This window comes from Micropterus dolomieu, linkage group LG18, assembly GCF_021292245.1.
Source record: "Micropterus dolomieu isolate WLL.071019.BEF.003 ecotype Adirondacks linkage group LG18, ASM2129224v1, whole genome shotgun sequence".
Taxonomy (NCBI): domain Eukaryota; kingdom Metazoa; phylum Chordata; class Actinopteri; order Centrarchiformes; family Centrarchidae; genus Micropterus; species Micropterus dolomieu.
In genome coordinates, this window is record NC_060167.1 from 24,406,694 (window position 1) to 24,426,886 (window position 20,193).

At 39.8% G+C, this 20,193-nt stretch overlaps 3 protein-coding genes across 4 annotated transcripts; 1 reads left to right on the forward strand and 2 right to left on the reverse strand.

Moving 5' to 3' along the window:
* Window positions 1–143: 143 nt before the first annotated feature.
* Window positions 144–4,811, forward strand: sys1 (SYS1 golgi trafficking protein). The gene is made up of 4 exons (XM_046028817.1): window positions 144–389; window positions 1,158–1,420; window positions 1,512–1,579; window positions 2,020–4,811. Exons 2-4 carry the CDS (start codon window positions 1,259–1,261, stop codon window positions 2,258–2,260), a joined length of 471 nt encoding a protein of 156 aa, XP_045884773.1. The 5' UTR covers window positions 144–389; window positions 1,158–1,258; the 3' UTR covers window positions 2,261–4,811.
* A 1,237-nt stretch (window positions 4,812–6,048) lies between these two features.
* Window positions 6,049–9,949, reverse strand: LOC123986903 (neuritin-like). Its single transcript, XM_046075324.1, has 3 exons — window positions 9,910–9,949; window positions 8,965–9,118; window positions 6,049–8,216 (listed from the first exon to the last, which is right to left on the reverse strand). Exons 1-3 carry the CDS (start codon window positions 9,947–9,949, stop codon window positions 7,982–7,984), a joined length of 429 nt encoding a protein of 142 aa, XP_045931280.1. The 3' UTR covers window positions 6,049–7,981.
* Window positions 9,950–11,482: 1,533 nt separating this feature from the next.
* On the reverse strand, window positions 11,483–19,597 carry LOC123956980 (translocon-associated protein subunit alpha-like). Of its 2 annotated transcripts, none has more exons than XM_046029557.1 (9): window positions 19,479–19,597; window positions 15,327–15,448; window positions 15,133–15,226; window positions 14,834–14,961; window positions 14,296–14,430; window positions 13,810–13,886; window positions 12,798–12,876; window positions 12,442–12,535; window positions 11,483–12,307 (listed from the first exon to the last, which is right to left on the reverse strand). In XM_046029557.1, the coding sequence occupies exons 1-9, from the start codon at window positions 19,504–19,506 to the stop codon at window positions 12,243–12,245; spliced, it is 822 nt and encodes a 273-aa protein (XP_045885513.1). In that variant the 5' UTR covers window positions 19,507–19,597; the 3' UTR covers window positions 11,483–12,242. The 2 variants fall into 2 exon arrangements, with proteins under 2 accessions (XP_045885513.1, XP_045885512.1); XM_046029556.1 differs by lacking the exon at window positions 19,479–19,597 and adding an exon at window positions 16,184–16,379.
* Between the last annotated feature and the right edge of the window lie 596 nt (window positions 19,598–20,193).

The window sequence follows — 20,193 nt, forward strand, 5'->3', positions numbered from 1 at the left end:
ACAGAAGGAGAAGAAAAGGGTATAAGAATCACCAGGAAGGCATTATTTAAATTTCTTAAAGACACTGGGTTGGTGAACAGAATATGAGAGCACCTTATTGAGGTTGATAGCTGAGTGATATGATGTTACACACTCCAGTACAGTAGGTGGCGGTATGCACTTAAAAGTTGTTTGCAATCCGCCATAACTAAGAAGAAGAAGAAGAAGAAGAAGAAGAAGTTTTCTTTCCGGGTTCACCGCCGTTATTTCCGTGTTGTTAACAAAGTTTAGCCAGTCGAGTAGGAGGCCCAGTTTATCCTTTTATTAACGGTATAGTTTTGAAAACAATAAGCAATCGAAGTGATTATCGTTATTACGGCAACCTGAAACATTTCTGATAAAGTGCTCAGGTCGGTATCAGCTGTCTGGATATTTTGCCGAAACTGTTCCCCCGCTGCCAACAACAAAGCTAACATGCTAACAGGCTGTAACTTGTTGGTCATCTTCCGTGTTGTTGTAACGTTAGACGAGAAATACTGTTGTTAACACCCTCGGTTAAATGTTCACTTGGGTGTTAAGTTTTAGTTGAATGTCACGCCTGTCTTTGAGTTTTATTTAGTCACAGTGCTAACACACTGTAACGGGGTAACGTTAGCTATTGCTAATCGTTCAGTGTCTGTTGGGTGTGTGTGTTAGCTGTGTGCTCGGTTAGCCTGCTCTTTAAATATACGTGACACATTCAGAGATAAGTTAGGTAGACCAATGGGAGATTTACTCCAGGTATTATGTGATCATTGAAACTACCTCTTCCTACAATCTAATGTTGTCAGATGCGGTGTTACTAAAAAGCTTTTTGTGGTAGCTGTGGCTGTTATTTCACTGAGACTTTAGCTAAAGTAAAAGTAAAGTTGCTTCCCATATTTTTAAAATTGTATTTCTTAGTTTAAGTTTGATGGGTTTTTTGTACAAGATAAAACGCCATGACTAAATTGTGGTTACATTCTACACACAGACAACAGGAAATAAGGAACTTCAGAGCAGTAATGCAATTGACAGTATTGTTACTGAAACAGCTTGATCCAACAGCTATTTTGTTCTGTTCTGTTATGTTGCACTGACCGTGTATGTTACTTGAAATAAGTTAATGCATTTCATTAAATTTAACTTTTGTGTTTCAGATTTGGATGTCACACTCAGGTCACACTGGATGGGCCAGCTGGTAGCAGTTGGGGCCAGCTGTTAACATCCTTTGGGCCTGTATGTGTAACGTTAGTCCGCAATGGCCAGTCACTTCCGTAGCTATATCTGGGACCCGGTCCTCATTGTTTCTCAGATTGTGTTGATGCAGTGCATCTACTACAGCTTCTTGGGCCTGTGGTTGGCTGGCGTGGACAGTCTTGTGCACAGTAGTCGGTCACTGGACCAGATCTTCAGCTATGAAGTAAGTTATAAGGTCTCTGCTGCCTGTGCGACTTATGTTTGTAGCACATTTGTGCAATATCTGTATTTAAATGTTTGCTCTACTTTGGCAGGCCCTTGGTTTTGCAACAATACAGGGCAGGCTGTCGATGATGGCATTCATCTTGAACTCTCTTACCTGGTAGGTAATTTGTACATCCAAAGAGATGAGAGCTTTGACACTTATCTCATGATACAAACATTTTAAAGGACAAGGGAAAATACATTTGTATACAAAGGATAAAAACATTTATAATAGATTTTGTTACATGGCAAGACTTGATCATTCACAACTTCGCAGGGGCATCTTTGTATCCACACAAATAATTTTTAGAGTATTTGTTTTGGGGCTTTTCTTTTGATAGTGACAAGTGAAGAGGTTGACTGGAAACAGGGGGAAAGGAGGGGTATGACATTTATGACAAGCAACAAAGGTCACTGACTGGAATCCGGCAGCTGTTGTGACGATGTATCCATGTGGTTTGCCCTGTAACCATTCGGCCACCAAGGCGCTCCATATCAACATGAATCTTATCTGAAAGCATGGCTGATGGCAACTTTTCTGTCTCACTGTTCCTGCAGCGCCCTTGGTCTGTGGTTCTTCATCCGTCGAGGGAAACAGTGCCTGGACTTCACAGTCACTGTGCACTTCTTCCATATGATTGGCTGCTGGATCTATAATGCTCATCTTCCAGCCGTCCTGTCCTGGTGGCTCGTCAATGTCGCCTGCATGGCGTTGATGGCTGTAATTGGAGAGTACTTGTGTATGCGAACTGAGCTCAGGGCCATTCCAGTCAATACTGGACCTAAATCTAACCTGTGAATTATTGTTGAAACCACACTGAAAATCTGGACGGTTAACCCTGGAGGAACTCGCCCAGAAGAGGTCACTGCTTGCAAAAGTAAAGGAGAGTGAACCTCCGTCAGCTACGAAGTTGGATTGTCATCCATCTCCTCTTCAAGTGATACAACAGATGAACCGATCTATTTATTCATATCTGTCAGATAAATGTTGGATAGTATTAACTCTGTAGCATATTAAGATATATGTATTAACGTTTGTGAAAGCAGATGCCGGTTTACACCTTTTCCGTCAAGCTAATTATTATAGATATGATTTTGTTTTTTTAGTAATTTAATTTTTTCATTTATTTTAAGTACATAAGCATGAGCATGCCATTCTCTCATTTCAGTGAGATCGTGTTGTTGATAATTACTTGTCAACAACCAGACATTTTTCTTCTCTCTTTTGTTGATATAATTACAAGCTGTGTGGGTTGGAAAACAAACGTGACCATCATTTTACAGATTTTTTTTTTTTTGATGAAAATGTTCCTGGTTCACCTCACTGCAATTTAGAAATGCCATTGTGCAAAGTTACCTCTCGCAGCTTTTATGATTTTTTTCTTACAGCTGCATCTGAAAGTAAAATATGGGTATGTTTAAACAGGTATACCATAGTTTTCTGACATACAATAGCCAATAATTGTGTACGCCCAAATGTAGGAGAGAGTATAAGTATAAAAAGATTATAAATATTTTTTTCCTTTCTGGATAAAGTTTGTACATTCAGTCTCATGATGCCCATTTTAGGCCTTCCTCGTCACACTTGTACAGCATTTTGCACTGCTAGTGTTGTTTGTTTTCATCTCTTTATGTAATGATATATTATGCAGACAAGGTGGCCACTTTGGGGACAGTTTTGTCAGCCACCAGCTGTGTTCTGACAGCCGGCTGTGCTCGTGTTTCTGAAAATACTACCACCGCTTGTGGGAATGTGACTTGAAAAGTACTGTCATGTGCAGCGCTGATGGTTTCTGGAACAATTTCAGCTTTCTTATGTAGTGATGGCTTTTAAAACACCTGTTTAAATTAACTGCAAATTATTACTAGAGTATTAAGGATCCTGTAACACATAATCATTCTCTTTTTATTCTGTGTGGTGACTGTCAATCAAACCATTGCAGCTTTGACTGGACTAGGCAGTGTCTTATTTTGAAATCATACTTCTAAAGTGTAGTATAAGTACATTATTAAGCTGCAGGGGGTGATAATTGATCATATTTAAAAGTTGCACAATAGTTGGACATTTTGGGAAATACACTTAGTTGCTTTCAAGCTGAGCGTTAGATGATCAATACCATTCACTTGTCTGTTCATTAAATATGAAATTTCAGCCAGTTTTCTTTGCTTAGACTGGAAACTTGGAAAAAGAAGGGGAAAACAGCACCTCTTAAGCTCACTGATGAACACATAATATCTTAAAACTGAAGTGTAAAAATGACAAGTTGTGGTTTTACAGGGGATATGTACCGAACTATTTCATGGCTGGGTAGTGACTTCCTGGAATCAACTTAACATCTGTTGGGACAACAACCTACAGAGACTGGTTGTTCGGCAAGCCCAGCTTCTTTCTTTTTAACTTTTCAGTATTTGTACAAATAAAACAGAAATAACAGGTTAATTAATAGCATAAAAATGAATAAACACACTTCTGGTGCACTTTAGAGGTGCAGGTGGGTGTTGTTTGTTACCCTTGGACAGACCTTGGTTAGCTGGTTCCCTCTGTTTCCAGTCATTATGGTAAGCTAAGCTAACTCGGCAAGAAAGCAAATAATAAAATATCCCAAAATGTCAAATATTACCTTTAAGTTAAGTTCAAACTTGTGCTCTTTTAAAGCCAGTGTCAACTACTATTGGATTATTTCTAGCAATGGCTGCTTCGCAAGTTTTCACATGCAATGCCACCTTTGTAGTCTTTAAACATTTTTGTAACTTAAACTTATATATATATATATATATATATATATATATTTAAACTTGAGAGATGGACCTATTCATGAAATTCAATTATTTGAGTTGTTTCTAGTGCAGAAACATCTCAGACAAGGTGCACATATTTCTTTCCTCCTTTCTGAAGGTTTAAATCTAAGGAGTTTGCACCATCATCAAGAAAGTATGGTACAATGCAAGTAGATTTGTGCATATGCTGTTAAATAAAACACTACCAGTTCATAAGGATTGTAAAAAACAAAAGTGTGAATCTCAGTCAGAAAACTGTAGGTGAAAAAATAATTGGCCATTATGCTTCAGATGTCAAAGATAGGTCTTCTAATGAGGGACACACCACAAGCATGTCTTTGGATGTCTGAAAGTTTTCCACCCCGGGCCCTGATCCCTCATTTTCTCCCTCCTCTGCTGGAAGTGTCCAGGTGGAAAGAAGCAGATGGGAGAGCGCTAACGAGTTCAAAGATGCTAGTTGTGATCCTCATTACCGACACTCTGCTTCAGGGGGGGCTAAAAACAGAAACTCTGTAGTAAATGAGTAGTACAGAAGGGGACTCACTGCTTCGATTAAATGCTCCACTATTTTACCACTTTGTGTTTCTAGATCTTTGCTATCCTTTATTTTGCTGAAGGTGATGCACACACACACACTGTATGTTTTTAACATGGTGCTTTATTATTACAAACACATTATTTTGCTATAATTGCTTTATTACAGTCTTGTAAATAGTGTGCTTTTATATCAGTAAAATGAAAAAATGAAAACAACGCATGGACACTGAACTTGTTTTTACATTCAGAAGTTCCTTCCATGTTTAAACTGTCATTAGGGTTCATTTCTTGTGGTATAATGCTTATGATAACACAACCATTTTCATGCTTTCTTCAACAGCATATGAAGGGATAAGTGTCCTCTCTTAAGAAGTGACCGTACATATTGCTCATGCTTTGAGGACATCACAACTCGGTTTTTATTGTCACCACCAGAAAGACGAATTAATGCTACCACTCCTGAAACATGAAATAAATAGAAACCACTAGAACAAACATGCTAATGAAGGTAAAGGAAGTGGAGGCGGGCAGGTTAATGAATCTGCATAAAGAGGATGCTGATACACAGAGGAGCTAGCTTAATTTCATGCACAGATCAATACCACTGCACACTTTGTCCAAGGTACAATCAACAGACTGTTCATTATTGTGAAGCATTGTTACTAAAACTATCATGCATTTGTGATAAAAGAGTTGATGGGAAAACATTCAGGACCACAGAAATCATCCATATTTTGCTAATGCCTGTTGGGAGCATTGTATTAAAGGAAATATGCAAATTAGGACAGTTTTGGGAAAACAAAACCAAACCAACAGAACAAATTGATGCTATTGCTCATTCATTTTTACTGTGCTCTGAATCTAGGCGACTATTGCAGTAATAGTAAAAAACAAAAAAAACCTTCAACCTAAATACTAATTTCATAGTGAAAAATCTCACATGGTTTATTGGCTAAATGAATGGATGATACAAACTGTAGCACCCATTCGCTTATTTCTGTCGATGAGCTTCACTTCATGCGTTCGTGGTTGCTTCTGAAGCTTAACATTTGTGCATTTTGTGCAAAATCAAACCAAGGTTTCTCAAGATTAAATCGATTAGGAGCATGAGACAGATAAATGGGGAAGCAGAGTTTGGAATCTATATACTTCATAATTATTCATCATTATTATTCAGTGCATACAAAAGGAATTGTATGGATTTTTAAAATAAAAATAAGCTATTATTTCATATTACACCAGATTTTAGTTTTGCTGTTGTATATATTTTGATATCATGAGAAGTTAATTATAGGTATTTAAAGTGAAAAAAAGTATATGATAAAATATGGTTATTTGGGTAATTTTATATGCCTGGCTGCATTAGATTCTTCTTTGAAAATCTGATCTTTGAAACATAATCGACCCCTGTGTAGTCTATCTGCATACTGTCTGGCATACTGTGTTTGTGCAGTACTTAGCCTACTTTAAAGTGTAGTTTTAGTTATATCGTGTTAATTGCAAGCAAGCATTTGCACACAAGGTTCATAAGAAATTAGTGAGACAACACTGAACATTCTCAACACAGATTTTCTTTTTCATACAAACATCAAGAAGTTTGATCAAGCATAGACTAAACCAAAATGTGGGGCGAGGCTCTGTGAGAAGTGAAGATGTGATACCGTGTCAGATGTCTGTTTTTGGTGTCTTTGTAGCAGCCGTGCAACATCGGCCACAGTGGGCCGAAGTTTTTTGAGGGGAAAAGGGGTCAAAAGTTTTATACAAGTGGCCTGATTGTCACTTACACAAACATTTACAACACACTGAAACAGATTAAAGGGGCATTCACCTTTAGTACGTCTGAACGTTGTCGCCAGCTTTGGTGTAATTAAGTCAGATTTAATGTCTGGTTCGGTCTTACAGTTTGGTCCTTTCACTGATTAATAAGTCAACAAACAGTTCTGTAATGACTAAGAGCTAGACGTTGCTAAGATATTGCTGTTTTTTTGGTGAAGTGCTCCTTTAAATGTTTTCTCGTAAAGTGATAGGTAATTACATCATGATGGCTTGGCTGTATTTATACAAACTGATTTCAATTGGTGTTTTGGTGTCCAACATACACTATAGCTCTTTATTTAAAGGAGTAGTTCGACCTATTGAGAAATATGCATATTTGCTTTCTTGCAGAGAAGCAGGTATGATAATTGATACCACTCTCATGTCTACATCTAAAGCTACAGCCAGGAGTCAGTTAGCTTAGCTAGAAAACAGTGGGAAACAGCGAGCCTAGCTCTGTCCAAAGGTAACAAAATCCTACTACTAGCACCTCTAAAGCTCACTTTAGATTACATTTTAGATCTCATTTGTTTAGTCTGTACAAAAGTGTAAAAACAACAAGTTGTGGTTTTACAGGGAGCTATGTACTGAACTATGTTTTGGCCAGGAGCAGCTGTAGGAACCATGTGCAAAGCTACGCTAACCGGCTGCTGGCAGTGTCTACATCTTTAGCATGCAGATAGGAGATTGGTATAGATCTTCACAGCTAAATCCCAAAATGTTGAACTATTCCATTCACTTTCACAGTATGACCATATAACACATGATAAAGGGAGTGGACACAAAACATCAACACCTTGCTGCCTTATAATATACAGGCCTACTGTACATAATATAGGGAAAACCGGTAGCCTAAAACTCCACAAATAGGCCTACTGCTTAAAAAATGAGGCCAGAGTTGAATCCATAAAAACAGAACACAATAATGTTCATAAATATAGTATTCATTGCAAAGCTCTTGTCTTGGTTCGCATTAGATTGTACAAGTGTTCATGATATTGTGTCCACTCCTTGTATATTGGTAACCCAGAGCCACAGGTGTCTGACTGTATACTGATCAGACTCTGCTCACATTGTATCTGAAATCTCTTGACTACTTGAAAAGTGTTTGCTTTAGTCCGTCTGGACTGATATGTTGGCAGAGATTAAATTTTCTCAAATACTCTGTCGGCTTCTAGACATAAGGGAGGATCAAGCTGAAGTATTTGGGAAGATATCAAACATTATTCATCACAGCAAATATTGATTGGCTTGCCTCAGACCTCTGTGGCTCTGTGTCAAAATAATCCTTATTAAAACATTTGTCTTTCTTAAATCCTTGGCTGTAAGTTTGAACTCAGGAGGACTGAACCCCGGGGAATTTGAGGCCCTCCTCATCCCCAACCCCCATTTATACAGATGACCAGTCAGGCCCAGTCACAATCAGCATGCCTATCAGTGGCAGGGTAAGGGCAGCAAGAGTTGAGCTTATGCTGGGAGAGGAGCTGGGGCTGCACAGGTCGAACAGACTTCCCTGGAAGCGCATCTTCCTGGAGTCCTGCCTCAGAGTCTCCCAGATGGAGCTGACTTCCTCCTGACAGTCGGACAGCGCTGTGAGGGCACATGTATGGAAAGCTTCCCAGTGGCTGTGGCAAACAAAGGATCATCAGATCAACGCGGGCGTCTGCTGTTACACTCAAGAGTTCATACCGGCTACAGCACACAGACGTGCACTGGCTGTCGCGGATGAATTTGCTCGCCAATAATCTATCACTCAGATGGTGGCTTCAAGTAAGTCAAACTGAGCTTTAATTACCATGGCAACTGCATCAGAGAGTGAAACAATATCACAGATGATATTGCAAGTGGGCAATTTTCAACAGAAGGCTTATGTGTAAATCTTTGTCTTCAATATCCTGTGGCGAGGTTGTAGAGTGCGTGCAGTAACAATGACAAAAAACGTCCCCGGAATTTCATTACTGCTGCAGCAAAGTCATAAATTATTTAGTACGATGGCTCAGTGTCTCAGCACCATTCAATTCTCTATTCTCCCTCTGAGATTATGGCATCTGCTCTTTTTCTCTCCAGTATTTTGTCATGATATGCATACTTCATACTGTTTTTGCCTGTGTTATTTCACTCAGTTGTGCACTATTTCATACAAATTGAACTGAATACAGTTCTGTGCACAGTGCCGCAGACACTGAAGGTTTTTTTTCCAACCCATCACAGCTGGATTGTCTTAAAGCTCTTGCCTTCTCTGGTTAAAAGTGACTTAGTTGGTAGTGCAATTGGTTCAAATAAAAACATACACCTCTGCTGGGGACGTCCCATGTGCACAAACGTGTGCTGCATGGTGCTCACACACTCTCTTACAGATGAAGTTATTCTCACCTGCACACGGCCGCCACTCCCCTCTCACTGGTCACGTTCTCCTGATAGTTGTCCATGCTCTCTCCCAGCTCCAGGACACAGTCAGAAAAGTCCTTGTAAATGTTCTCACACCTCACATCTTCAGAGTCTCCTGACACCATCAGGGACAGGAACACTGCATGACAGACACAGGGGACCGCTTATTTGACTTTCTAAACCTGTGATGTTCGGCCCTTCCTAAACTATTTTCTTCAAATGGATGAAGTTTGAAAGACAAATGAGAAATGCACAAGCAACAGTATTCAAATATTTTTTTTTTTATAATAACTTGGTTATTTTGTTAGGTGTGAAGTAGTTTCAGTCTATTTCTCTACTACCGAGCAGCTTAACAATCCTGATCATTAAAACCACTGTTAATTTAAAGATTTTGCAATCCTGTTATCTGAACTTTACTTTAGACAGATGTCAGTGGGCGGTGAAGCAGATGTTACCACAGACTGTCCTGACCACTGCAGCCCATTCCCTCCACATGGGATGCAATGCTCTGCTCTGAGCTATTTGCAATTTAAATGCTAAAACATGTCAATAATACAACATTCTGCAAGAGGACGAGACAAAATAAGCGCTATTAAAGCAATAAATATTACTAAAAGTGGCATTTTACAAAAAAATAAATCAATTTGTGGGGTTTTTATTTCTGAATGTTGCACGTCCAAAAGCTTGCGCACTATCACCTAAGTATAGACACCAAGCATCTATCGTCGATGGGTGTACTACAAGCAAGCTGTTGGCCACGGCACAGGTCTCATGACCATCACGCAACACTGATGGGGATAAATAAAGATCATAGCGGTGATGTCTCTGATGCGCGAAGATAAAATAAGATGCAAGGCAGTTTTCTCTGTCAACCCACCCAAAGTCGCTCACAGGCTAAATAAACCCACGGCGGAGCTTGAAATATCTTACCCAAGGCAAACGTAAGAATCCCTTCGATCTTCGTCGACATGAAAAATCCCATATCATCCCATTTCAAGCCAAGCGGAGGGCGCGGGATGCTGCCGAGGCACGCGGGAATCGCGATTAAAAAAAAATAAAAAAAAATAAGCAGCGCTGAGTCACACGGAGCTGATTAGCTGCCCATCACTGATGTGTGCCGGTGTGTATCAGTGTTTAAGCGGCGATAAACACTTGCTGGGTGTGTATGTACAGTCTTTCCCTGCTCCGGCCGACTGCTGACGTTACCTGCCCCCCGGCGCGCGCTGAGCTCATCTTCCCCCCTCAGCACCGGACAGCTCTCACCTCCCCGAGGAGGAGCACCTCAACACTCACGCAACACAGGGAGGACTCTCTCTGTGAGGATGTCTTCATAGCTTTATCTTACTTTTCAAAATTAACCTGTGATGTAGGGACTCGATTCTATCCCTAAAGTATGCTACAGCAGATAATATATTACACATGGACCATGAGCCTGCGTTGTTCCGTGTCGTTCAATTTCCATAGAAAAGGTTGGTTGTTTACACCTTTTTACAATTATTTTACATTTTCCTAATAATTTCCTGGGAAGAATAATGTAATTGGGGAGTAATCACAGGCGTATACAGAGACAAAGTTCTGAGAAGTTCTATTTTAGTTACTTTCTTTGGTTGTGTTGAGTTTAAAAGTAAGTATACTCATTATCATATAAGCTTAAGGAAAATAAGACATGTTGCATGGGGGAAACACAGATTGGATCAATGATTAAATGTGTGCAAATACCAAAAGAAAAAAGAAGGAAAACTAAGGAGGCGATAAATAAATAAAAGAGTAAAATAAAGTTTTAATTTTAACTGTCTGGAGGTAAGGAAAAGTATATCATTTTATATTTCCTTTTACACATTTATTTGACTAACTGTATTATTTATTCACATATTCAGCTATATTTTCGACTGCTCTGATAACCATAGCCCTTTTTTTTGTCTGTTTTGGGCCTCCACATAAAAGCAGTTTCCGATGTCTAATTATGCTTACTTATATTTTTCATGTTCAGGCTACCTACTGCGCACCGGCTGAAAGACTGGGTTAATATTTATTTGGAAAAAATTAACTAAATGCAACAATACCCTTTTCAATTAATTTGTTAGTTTATGCAAAATCATTTTTTCCCCCTGGGACAATGTCTAGAAAATTATAAGAAATGTATGGACCCATTAAAATATTGGGTTACTAAAAGTCTTGCATAATCTTTGTGGCTTGAAACATGTTATTTGAGCTGGAACTAGTCCAATATTAGTCAATTAATTGATTAGTTGATCGATTAGGAATGAATCCTCAAATATTTTCCTAATCGAGAAATCGGGTGACATCTATGATATTGTTTTCTGATGTTTTGTAGACCAAATGATTATTCAGTTGATAGAGAAAATAACTAGCAGCAAACAATTAGGAAAATAATCAATTACAGTCATACAGGTCATTTCCTTGAGTGACAAATGTTGTAATTTTACTGAAACTAAATCTAAAGCTTTAGATTGCATGAAAAAAAAAAACCCCTACAAATACACTTTGTTCACTCTTTTATTGTTTTTAAAAACAACACAATCTAAACGATTGTTGGCACTTAGTAAAGCGTTGCTCCATCAACAGGTGGATTACCCTGCAGAAACCTCCACAGAACACTGTTTTAATGTTTGGTGTAACTGCAGCTGCCATTGCCCCACGAAAAAAACAAATCTGAACTTTTACAAGCCTCAGGCCACATGGGACCGGATGTTAAAAGCAGAGGGGTATCAGTGGGGAAACCTTTTAATCAATGTATGCATGTATTTTTTCCTGACATTATGTTTTTGCAGGGCACTGCAAATACAGTACAGGTAAGGCACAATGGTGTTTACACAATGGAGAGGAGAGGGATTGTCATAAAAAGTCATAAAATGTAATTGATCCTAATAATGTCAATAGCAAATCTCCAAATATAATGTTGTTAAATCCCAATGCAATTATGACAACGTCATAGCATTAATACGGGCAGAGTGTTGATCCTATGAAATTGTAATGACTTTTTGGCTCATCATTTCACACACACACACACACACACACACACACGTTCAGTCCTGCTGGTGTCGAAATGGTCATGCTCTAATCAGAGCAGTAGAGTTCAACAGACCAGCAGAGCAGCAGGCAGAGATCTGTACAAACATCTTCAATGGAAATTGGATTCCAGGAATGTTGGTCCATTGTAAAAGGCAATCAGGTTTCTGTGGCTAGGAAATGAGCGTAGAGAGCCTGATGGACAGTATGATGATAGATAGAAAAGGAGAGCTTTATTGATCTGCTCCAGCTGCCCTATTGGTGCGTTTCCGTGGAGATGCTTTAGGGGAAGCCCTGTCTGTAAGACAGGATGTGAGTGAATATCAGTTATTTGTGTATCAGTTATTTTCATGAAGTGTAACAGTAATGTGGGCAAACTATCGCCTCTCAAACAACTGCCAAAGTCTGTTATCACTGTAAAAATGAACATACTCATAACATTGAGAGTCTCCTGAGGAATCCAGCTGATGTCCACATCATTCATCCCGCCGGTGCCCTTCTCTATTTTCACAGAGATTCTCTTTTTCTGCAAAACACAGGTTGAAAGACAACGTGTCTTCATTTTTAAACCACGTTATGCACAACCTGCTTCAATTTATCCCTGTTTAAGGAGGAACAGGGAGGAGGACGCATGTCACCCCTTGTTAATCTGCACTCTATTCCACATTCTGCTGCTGGCTTTCCACAAAATATTTTTATTACATTTGCATTAGTAACACTGAAAATCATTACTTTTCCCACCTCCCAAGAACATATGTGGACACAGCTGATGGAAGACAAACACATACCGTCCTTGTCTCCAGGACCTGGTACATCCCAAAGAGCATCAGGACCACCAGTCCAGTTAGGAAGATGTACATGAACATTCTGCAGAAAACACAAAACCATTTCTGCTAATCAGTAAACAGAAGCTGCATGGTTCCTCTGTGTTTTTGCATGCCATAATACGTGAGTGGCCCATGCCTACTGGATGACCGCAGACACAAATTAGACCTGGACTGAAATGCAATTTACTTCCCTTCCACACAATGCATGGTCACAGTTTGTAGCCATCTGTGTTCCAAATGCTTTTTTTGCAATGCATTTCTTTTAAGTGTCTGTAGCAAACAGTCTAGTTGAAGATGGTTGTATGGACAAATTTGACCTCACCTAACTATTCTGCAGTGTACTTAGTAAATATATGCATAAATAAATAAGTCATATTGATCGTCAAAAACAGCACCATTCAAACATGTAGCTCCATTCATCAGCAATGGCAACTGCTAACTTTCAGCATAAAGACTAATCCAACAAAATTGGCCCATTTGAACTTTAAAGTCACCTTCAAGTGACCTGTACCTGCAACATTTTCTTATCTGTTTTGAGATTTTAGGATGGAAGACATTTTCTTTTGCTTGACTAATTTACTGGTGACAGTTTCTGTATCTTGCACCACAATTCTGACAACTAATCTCTTTGTGCCAATTTCACACCTCTGTTTACAGGTTCTTACATGCGCTGCAAGGAAACAGAAAGCTGGTATTATGAAGCCTTACAGAGCGGGATGCAGCCATAACAGACATGGATAACAAGTAATAGGTGGGCAAAATAATTAGATTTACACAATATTTACATAGAACTGAGATGGGTTTAATATGTCCACCCAATGCCTACACTGATTTAGTCTGAATTGGTGCTACATTATAGCTTGCGATCTTCATCTCTTTTTTTGCAGAGAAATAATACAGCTTTATCTACATTTTCATTCACAGGTATGTACGTAATAGGATTTAACATAAACCCAGTAGAAGAAAGCCTCACGTTTCTCCGTCCAGTCCCTCTTCTCGCTCAATGATGGTGACAGTCTGGTTGTAGATGGCCGTCTGGAACACGCTGCCCTGAAGAAAAATGTAAAAACTAGTAAACAAGTACATTGAACTTTCAAGAACTTTTTAGAGCTGCTCTTTAAAAATCATGACATCACTGCAACTAAACACTTCATTCGAATGGAAAACATGGAAACAAAAGTCAGAAGAAAATAATGACATTAAGGAGCTACCAGTAGTCCCAATTATACAAAAATGGAAAAACACAGCTGTTACATGAATATAAAGAAACTGCTTTGCTGACAATGGCTTCTGCGGGTGTTCATTTTCATGAATCATCAACATTCAAGGTGGGCTGTGAAAAGCATCTTGACAGTCACCGTCTAACATAATCACACTACACTCTCTTCTGTGAAAACCTGCACAGACCTCAAGCACCAACCACCACAAATATTATAAACAATAAAAAAAACTTTCTTACCTCAGTGTCAAGATAGTTGAGGAGGATTACAAGACCGAATGGACGGCCTGCCATGGGCTGAGCTGGGATGAAGGAGTACTCGAAGGAAGCCTGAGCTTGGGGGTGCACTACAGTGTTCAGAGGCAGCGCTGTGAACTACAGGACAGACAGCAGAACAGGGTCCTATCTTGTTCTCAAACATGCATGTACAGTAGATACATACATTAAAATACTATTTGTTTTGGTCGTGTAAAAAACAAAATGTTTCAGAAATGAGATGGCATCAAACTCAAATTAAAAAGTGTGCAATTGCAACAAACTTGGGCTTAATGGTTTTAATTCCCTACATGTGAATATTTTATAAACCACCATCATTCAGAATTACAATTTCACACTATAATACAACTATATACCAAAAACATTTGTTGAATACAACTTGTTGATCACCTCAAAGTGAAAACAAATCAACACGATTGCATTTTTAAAATGATTCTGCTGTGTATCCAACTCAAAAGGTGGAGCGATGTTTGCTGGTGGCGTCTTTTCAGATCCAACTTACATTCTGAATGTAGAACTGGAAGTCTTGGGGGTAGCGGAAGGAGGCCTCCAATGACTGGACGGTGAAATCCTGACTTCCTTTGTTGGTGAAACCCACCAGGAACCGCACGATTTCATTGGCAGGAAACTCTGAATTTAGTAGGAATAAAAATAAACAGAACTGAATAACATACAAACATACCCCCCACCCCCCCCCACAAACCCTTTTCTACATATTCATTTATATTAAACAGGCGGTGAGTGTAAACACTGTGAAAGCTCACTGAATGAAAACCTGATAAAAAAAAAAGCCAAACCTACCTTCTCCTGTCATGAAGATGATGGTGGTGTCAGCATCAGGGTGAGACGTGACCAGTTTATCAGCTGCTTCCTCAGAGTCTTCTTCTTCTCCCTCCTGAGGATGAACATAACATGGCATCGTTGCTCGCTCACCTGCACGTCAGACTATGGTTTGCCACACTACTGTGTGATAAAAAAAAAAAAAACATACATACCGATGGTTGTATCTGATCCTCCTCAACAAGCACCTCTTCTTCGTCATCTTCCTCCTCGTCTACTGCAGCATCTTGGTCCTCAGCGATGTCCTCAGCAGAGTCTGAGTCTGCAGAGACGTGGCCTGCGTGGGGCAGAAGACACAGCGGTATATATGAGTGATGGTTGTATGCTTCACCATGGGAGAAACAACTGTCGCATCACTTCTTGTGTGTGTACGTCTTCTGCAAATGCTAACCGTCATCTCTAAAATATCACAACAATTTAACAATGTATGTCACTATCAAGGTATGTGGTCAGAATTACTGATGGATTTTTGTCAATATCACCCAGCCGTAACTGGTTATTATTGATGCCAGTTTAAAATGAACCACAGCAGATTAACGAAAGTCACGATTTTAATGCAGGTCAGCGGGAAAAATAGGGCAAGAGAAACTTACAAACAGAAGTTACCATCTTATCTATGGTGACGTGTCCCAGCAGCTGCTAACTGTTGCTGCATCCACAGAGACCTTTCTTTGACTAAAATCACTTCTAAAGCTAAAAAAGTGACACTTAACTTCACATTTAATGGCTGACGTTATTCATCCACACTTTAACGGGAGCAGCTGGTGGGCGACGACCATTTTCATTCATTTCAGAGTAAAAGAGATGAGCTCCAACTCTATTGTCACCGTGAACAGTATTATGGATACAACGTCCATACATTGAGGTTTGCACAGCCTTGAAGGAGACATACAGCTGCGTGTGTAAAGCTGTATGACTGCCACGTCAATATGTTGGGCTCTCTAATAACTTTTTAACCGGAGCGACGACATGAACAGTCTGCTTCAAACGCAGGAAAAATAATAATACTTACCGATTAACCCACAGGGGAAGGCCAGAAGGAAAAGCAGCAGCAACTTTGGACCGAAATTGAACATTTTGTCTGAGTTGAAGGCTGTAAAGTTAGTAACACATCAGCGTTCAGGAGAGGAGAGGACAGCAGCGGAGCAGCGGGCGGGGTAAGAGGGAGTTTAGACCCGCCTCTGTGCGGTCTGTCTGGAGGAGGTCTGGGCGGGTCCGGGCTCTTTTAAAGCTCCAGTGCCTTCTGTTTTCACACATGGGCACAGTTAGACAACGTGTCATAACTCGCTCACGTTTTACCTTTTAAAACATGAAAACATGGCTGCTTTATTGTCCGTCTAGGTTAGGCTACTCGTTCATATAGATGTAGTTCTTAGTGAGTGATGATTAAAGAGATACTTAACTTTCGCACATTGTTCTTCCTTTGCACAGTAGCCTGTAGTGGAATGCGTATTGAGATCATTTAGGCTACGAAACTAAAAGTAGCCTACTACTACCTCACGGTCCTGCATCAAAAGTAGCCTATTAAAAGTAAAAGTACTCATTCGGTAGAAAAACTGCCCCTGTCAGTGTTTTGCTACATGTGTTTGTATTAATATTACTGTGCTGCATTAATGTGTATGTTGCATTTTAGACTTCAGATGTTTAAGGTTGAGCTTATTGTAACTATATAGGCCTACTGTTGGGTAGTTTCATCTACAGCCATGCATCATATTTAATAAGATCGTCATATGTTTGTGTGAACCACCTATGTCTAAGAAGTCAACTTTTAATGAGCCCTGTTTTCGCCTTTGTGGTGCTGAATTTTTAACCCAGGGAGAGTTTATTATCTTAAGAAGTAGACTTTTCTCAAACCACAAAGGAACTTTTCATCCTTCAGTTTATCAGAAACATTCAAGTTCAAAATCACAAAATTCAATCAATCAATAAATCAAATACCCTGACACATGCAGGACTGTAATGGCTGGCCTGCCTGCTTGTCTACCTGCCTACCTATGCACACTCTGCCCATGCACTCACTGTACAAAAAATTGTGTTTTTGGAAAGCTTTTGTGGGAGGCTTGAAGGGAGGGGGTGTGATTTTTTTTCAGTTGGAAACTTTAGAAATCTAGCGGTATCCTGCTAGTTTGTCCAACATTGCCTATCCCAGCTTTGATGTCCTTGTCCTCCTTAAGTAAAAAAAACAATTTCCCCCAATATTTAGTCTGCTTCAGGAATAGTAAGTGATTCAGTGTCTGATTTGCCCCAGTTTATGTGAATCATATCATCATATATATCATCATATCAGGGTTCACAGAACACTGAAACCATGAGGAAGAAAATTAAACCAAGGATGTGGAGATACCAAAAGACCTCAAGATGTCACTGTAGCTTACTTGCACCTATAACATAGGGTATTGGGAAATATCATAATCTCACACAATCTCATAAGACATGCCTGGTCCAAAATGCCTGGTGCAGTTGAGTTATCAATATGAAGATTGAGAATTGTGCGAGGAGCTGCTACATGATCACTGCTGGGAAACCACTGGAAAAGTATTGAAGCACAGAGGTTAGTGAAGCTTTGGTTTTGGTCATTGCACCCAACAATAAGCGCCTTAGCGTACAATTTGTCTACTATGGTAATCAATGACGTCCATGCAGAACACACCAAGCAGAGCAGAGTTGTCAATAGGATGAGCTGTGCAATCTGATATACGTACAGCGCCTCTATTAAACCCAGAATGTCAAATACAGTATATTAATTACACTTCTTTCTTGTGTGCTTCCTAAATCCCTAAAAACTCAAACATCGTGACTGCTTTATTGTGCAGGTCCACCTATTTAAATAACTGTGTATCAAGATGTAAACGTAGACATGGATTCACCTATAACAGCCCACAGGAAACCACTCGTCCGGTGTTTGTGGGTGGGATGTATAAAAACAGACCTGAGAACTAGGTGGGGGATGTGTCAGGTTTGAGATGCCACTGAATTCACATTAATCTCAAAGTGTGAAAAAGGTTACAGAAAGTGATTTTTCAACATGATTTCAAGTGATAAGAACAATAATAAAGCAGGGTCATGCTATCATCTGTTTTCAGTCATTCAAACTTTAAATTCATCATTCAAGTCTGACAAAAACTGACTGACCTCAAAATGTCACAAGGTTTCTGTAAATCACTTGTGGCTTGGGTTTGTGGCACATGGCTATGTGTTTGTGACATTTTAACCCCTTTCTCTTCGATCATCACTTATGCATCTCAAGTCACTTGCAGGTGTCATCAGATGAAGGTAAATTTAGAGTCCAGAAAAGAAATGGGTTTCATCCTCAGATGTTGAGGACAGTCAGTACAGAACCCAAACATATTTGATGCATGTAGAAATGCAGTATTAGAATCAGGCGTGCATAGAGCTGAATAACTTAACCAGGTTTAACTGTGGTCCTGTGGTCCATGTAAACATTATATCCTAACTAAATAATCTAAACCAGGACAAGACTTAAAAAAACAGGATACTAGTTTGCAGGTAGGGGTAAATGGGTCGAAGCGCAGGACATGAGCAACAACAAACTAACACAGACCAAGAAAAATCACATGAGGTATTCAATGGGAAGGGGCAGACATGAAATGGGACAAGACAAAAGAGAGAGAAACTTCCAAAATAAAACAGGAAAAACCAAACAAAACCCAAAATTGTGACACAACTGTACACCTTCTGAATTCAAGTTTCTCTCTTTCACAGAAACGATTGCATTGTTATCTCATCTCTCAACACACTTAATTCAAACTTGACAGAAACAAAATAAAACTCAAAAGAACCCTATTACAGGTATGGTTGAATTAACCCTTAATTCATTGGAGCCACTGTAAATCACCTCGGTAATGTATTCCTAATCGTCAAACTGGGCTCCGTGAGTCTTTGAGGCTGTGTTCAGTGTAGGTCGGTGGGAGGCTGCTGAGCCCGGCTCTTTTTCTGGTGCCCATTCAGTACTCAGTCAGCTAACAGAACCACTAAGTTAGCTGCACGGCTATCTGATTTGTGATCAGTGTTGGGCAGTAACACATTACTGTAATAATATTCCCTCTGATGACACAGGGATGAAAGCTAAATGCGCGTCATATAACACTCGCCAAGCGGCTACTCTGACATGCCCTCAAAAACACCAGTGGGAAAAACTGAGCTGCAGCACACCTCTCCTCTCCCTTCCAAACACTAGCTACCCTCCAGGCAGTCAATGGACATGAAGTTGTTACTGTGATGTAGAGACAGAGCTCAGTTAAAACTTTGTGGATGAAAAATACTTTTGTTACAGATTAATAACTCACCATTACTGAAACTCTTGCTGCAGGCCATGTTGCCAAGCTGGTCGGCAACATGTAGCCTACAGCTGAATCAAAGCTGTTTACGGGCTTCTAGCTGACCTGCCCTTCTCTTCTTCTTCTTCTTCTTCTTCCTCTTCTTCGTTAATGGCGGATTGCAAACAACTTTTAAGTGCATACCGCCACCTACTGTACTGGAGTGTGTAACATCATATCACTCAACTACAAACCCCAATAAGGTGCTCTCATATTCTGTTCACCAACCCCGTGTCAGTGTGTACATCTTGTCTCTACGTGATCTTTGTTGGGAGTTGCACATGCGCAGTTCCTAGTTAAGGACTACTAGCCAATCGGAAGAAGAGAAGGGCAAGTTGCTTGTTAAAAAAATTCTACCATAGCGCAAATCGATAGACTCGACTCTACTCAGCCCTGCTCCGTTTTCCATTGCAGACAGTACCCAGAGATAGTACGTAGCTTGTCGTCATAGCGTCGCCACACACAATTGCTGTGACGTAATGTTCAATGCGACACACACACCAAGCATTTTTGTTCCGCCATCAATTCTATTAAAACTGTCAATATTCGAAATCTACACAGCTGATTTCTCAACTCAAAACTTCTCAGAAGTGGATTTAGTGATGAAATTCCATACAAAAACTGTAAAATATGTTGCTGGCCTCTGGCGGACGCAATGATGATGTGGTGAATAGTGAATATTCTC